Source organism: Stegastes partitus, unplaced genomic scaffold (genome assembly GCF_000690725.1).
Source record: "Stegastes partitus isolate 25-593 unplaced genomic scaffold, Stegastes_partitus-1.0.2 Scaffold2526, whole genome shotgun sequence".
Lineage (NCBI taxonomy): Eukaryota > Metazoa > Chordata > Actinopteri > Pomacentridae > Stegastes > Stegastes partitus.
Window position 1 is genome coordinate 173 of NW_007580257.1, and position 3,549 is coordinate 3,721.

At 42.5% G+C, this 3,549-nt stretch overlaps 1 protein-coding gene across 1 annotated transcript in view; it reads right to left on the bottom strand.

The window, feature by feature from the left end:
- Positions 1-922: 922 nt before the first annotated feature.
- The window catches only part of LOC103375275 (arf-GAP with SH3 domain, ANK repeat and PH domain-containing protein 1-like), a 21,996-nt gene continuing 19,369 nt past the window's right edge, over positions 923-3,549 (bottom strand). Inside the window, exons 21-23 of the mRNA XM_008305503.1 lie at positions 2,707-2,995; positions 1,062-1,226; positions 923-990 (exon numbers count right to left, since the gene is read on the bottom strand). Coding sequence (XP_008303725.1) covers positions 923-990; positions 1,062-1,226; positions 2,707-2,995 — 522 coding nt within the window. The remainder of the gene's footprint in view (positions 991-1,061; positions 1,227-2,706; positions 2,996-3,549) is intronic.

The window sequence follows — 3,549 nt, forward strand, 5'->3', positions numbered from 1 at the left end:
CAAATTCAGATTTTGTATCACCAGTTTTTCATTGCTCGCGTCACATTTTCCCTCACCGTGGCTTCATTTTTCAGTGTAGAAGCTCATTAAAAGCATAAATAGTTAAATATGTACAGTATGTTGAGCCTTCTCTGTTTTTTTCTAGTGTTGGTAAAACCTGCAGACACGTTGATTCCAGGTTTGTTTGTTTTTTATATTTTTTGTAAAATACATAAAGAAATTCTGTCGTTTTTCCTCTTATGTGATTTCCATCATTCCATCTGTATAAAAGAAGACGTTTCTCGCTCCTTCTTCATTCTGTTTCCATCGAGGTGACTTTATATAGCAGTGAAAAAGATTTAATTAACATTCAGCCGAATGAGTGGAGGCGTTTGTTCCTGCAGCTGTTTTCTATATGTCCCACTTTGACATGTTGAACTGGAAAAAGGTTTCCTTTCATTAACATTTCAGCGTCCTTCAGCTTTTTTTATAATATTTTTTACATAAAACTGCCCCGTTGGTGTGGCCCGGTGCCATTTATGACCAACATAGGCTTTGATTTTATTGTGATTTTCCACTTTTAATCAGGACACTTTGATGTTTTGCGGTGACTCGTGAATGAGAGATGCGGAGCAGAAAGATTCACAGACGCCTTCAGCAGCAGAAGTGACGATAAAAACAGCTCGGTTGAAGCAGATAATCGTGTTTTTGCATTTTAAAAAAAGACCTCAGAACATATTAAAACATCTGTCAGAGATAAAAGAGGCAGTTTAGGTGTAGTAAACACTAATAATCCTGTGAAACGTCGGCCGTCTTAGCTGCTAACAGGCTGAGCTGCTTGTGAACACGTTGCTGTTTTTATCGTGTATTTGGCTGTGACATCACCGCGCCCCTGAGCCAATCACAGGCCTGCTCCTGGACGCACTGTTTGAACTCGAGACACTCACACGCACTTCTTGAAGGAGGACTCGGGGCCGCTGTAGATCCTCGGGCTGCTCGGCATCCCATAATCTGCGGAGACACGTCGGCGTTAATAACAGCGTCGCCGTGACGGACTAATGGCAGCGTGTCTCTGGCCTTACCCAGCTTGCTGGACTCGGAGCAGCTCCTCTTGTTGCGGGCGGCGATGGGAGGCGGAGGAGTCGTCTTCCTGTTGGCCGTCAGGCTGAAGAACACCTCGGCCTCCTCCTCATCCTCCCCCAGACCCTCCCCTCCAGCCGGGGGAGGCGGGGGAGGAACGCTGGGAGCTGGAGGAGCAAAGAGTTTTATTTGCAGACTAAATGAAAGAAGCGAGGTTTCTGTTTGATCGTGTGCCAGTGTAAATGTTTTAAGCCTTTAAAAGTCGAGTCATCTTCAAAAGAATCTCCAGAACGACACCATTTATCAGAGCTAGGAGCTGTAAAAACACAGAAGCACTGGATTCTTCTCAATCGTCTTTGACCGACTCATCTGTTCTGTCGGAAAAACGATCAGAACTGAGCTTGAAAATGAGATATTTCATTAAAAAATCATTTCATTCTATGTGTCTCCTTTAAAAAAATGCAAAAAATTAGCTGTTTGCAAGAATTCTGTGCTTCTAACCTCAACTGAGCCTCCATCAGTGATTCAGCTGCGACCAACAGTCACAAGACAAGATTTCATGATCATTTCAGGCTGAGCTGCACACAGAGCATGAAAAATACACAAAAATGTAAAGAGTTGAATATTATTACTATCTAGAGTCTCCATTTTCTCTGGTGTTGGTAAAATCTGTGGACACGTCTTATTTTTTTTTGCAAATTTTTAAAAGAAACGTGTATTTTGCAGATTGAGATTTTATAAAGGACATTTTTAGGTTCAGTATGAGTTCAGCTGTTTAACCATCTGAACCCAGGACGGCCTTTTCTGCTTCTGGCACATTTCTCACTGCGATATAAAGTCCTGCACCTCGATGGAAACAGAACCATGCAAAGAAATTACAGTTGATTTATTTAAATAAATTCAACATGTACATTCTTTTTCCAAGTTTCCACACGTGTCACCAACAACGGAAAAACGGTACAATATAGATATTTTACTATTTGCATTTGTCATGAGTTTCCATTCTTGTCTTGTCTCTGCTCTGTGGAAACACATCCTGCAGTTCAGCTGAAAAGTCCCTGATTTTTTGTCACCTACGTGTTGCTCGCAGCCGAGTCACTCATGGCTGCCTGGCTGCGTAGAGGAGCTCAGAATTTTTTGGCTTTTACAGACTCTGGTTACGGCAAAGGGTTTATTTTGGGGGGATTTTTTTTAATGAGACATGTAGAATAAAGTGATTAAAAATTATGATTCCAAGATTGGTTCATTTTGACAACAGCACATCACAGACGAGTAGTTCATGGACCATCGGAAGGCTGAACTTCTACAAATATTTCTGATTTTACAGTTTCTTTCTCTGATAAAAGATGTAATTTTGGTGATTTTTTTTTGTAAAGATAACATGCCTGACGGTATTATTGAAGTGAATGTAAACAGCATCAGCAGAGTGACGACCACTGATCATGTCACTGCTGTAGAAACGTACATTATGCTGAATTTACTGAGCATTACTGAGTGTTTTAAAGGCCTTCATCTGTAGCCGACCTTCATTTGCTGATGCTGTTATTTGAATATCAGCTTTTATTTTAGGATTTCTGACACAAAAGGACAAAAACATTGAAGTGTATCATCTGCATAAAAGCTAAAACAACATAGACGTGAGCTGACCTTTGACCCTGGGGGGCAGCGGGGGAGCGGGGGAGGACGGTGGCGGCGGCGGCGGGCTGGGGGCGGAGCCAGACGGGCGGCTGTGGAGCTCCATGGCCATGGCTAACCTCCGGCCCACGCTGAGGAGGCCCCCGGCTGCCGGTCCTGGAGCTGCCGAGGAGGCCGGAGCCACCGAGGAGGAGGAGGAGGAGGAGGACTGGCTGAAGATGAAGGGCCGCGAGGAGAAGGAGAAGGAGGGCGTGAAGGAGGACGAAGAGGAGGAGAAGCGCTCCTTCTTCACTGGACCGTTCTGAAAAAGACACACCGAGATGTTGGTTTAGTGAGTTCTGTTCAGGTTCTGACTCCATCCGGCTCCGACTACGAGGAGAAAACAAAACAAACTAGACATTCAAAAGACAAACGACTTTAAGAATCTGCTTTCTGCAAATAAATCCAATGAGAATGAACTGACTGAATGTTTCCCTCGACTTGTTGGTACAGATCTGATCACATGTTGTTAAATTTCAGCGTGAAAACATGGAAGCAACTTGTTAAAAAAAAAGACACAAAATGAGAAAAACGAGACACGAAACCAAAGAAAGGAGAAAAAAAAACATCCTAAAGAGACACAAAATGACACAAAACAACAAAAAAAAAGGACACAAAATGACCACAGCGAGAAAAAATTGCACAAAAATGAAACAAAACAAGAAAAAAAGAGGCACAAACAACGACACAAAGTTAACACAAACAGACAAAACTGTCCCCAAAACACACAAAACTACTAAAACAAAGAGCGAAACATAGAAGAAACTTCTAAAACGTGACAAAACTGTCCCAAAGAGACACAAAATGACACAAACA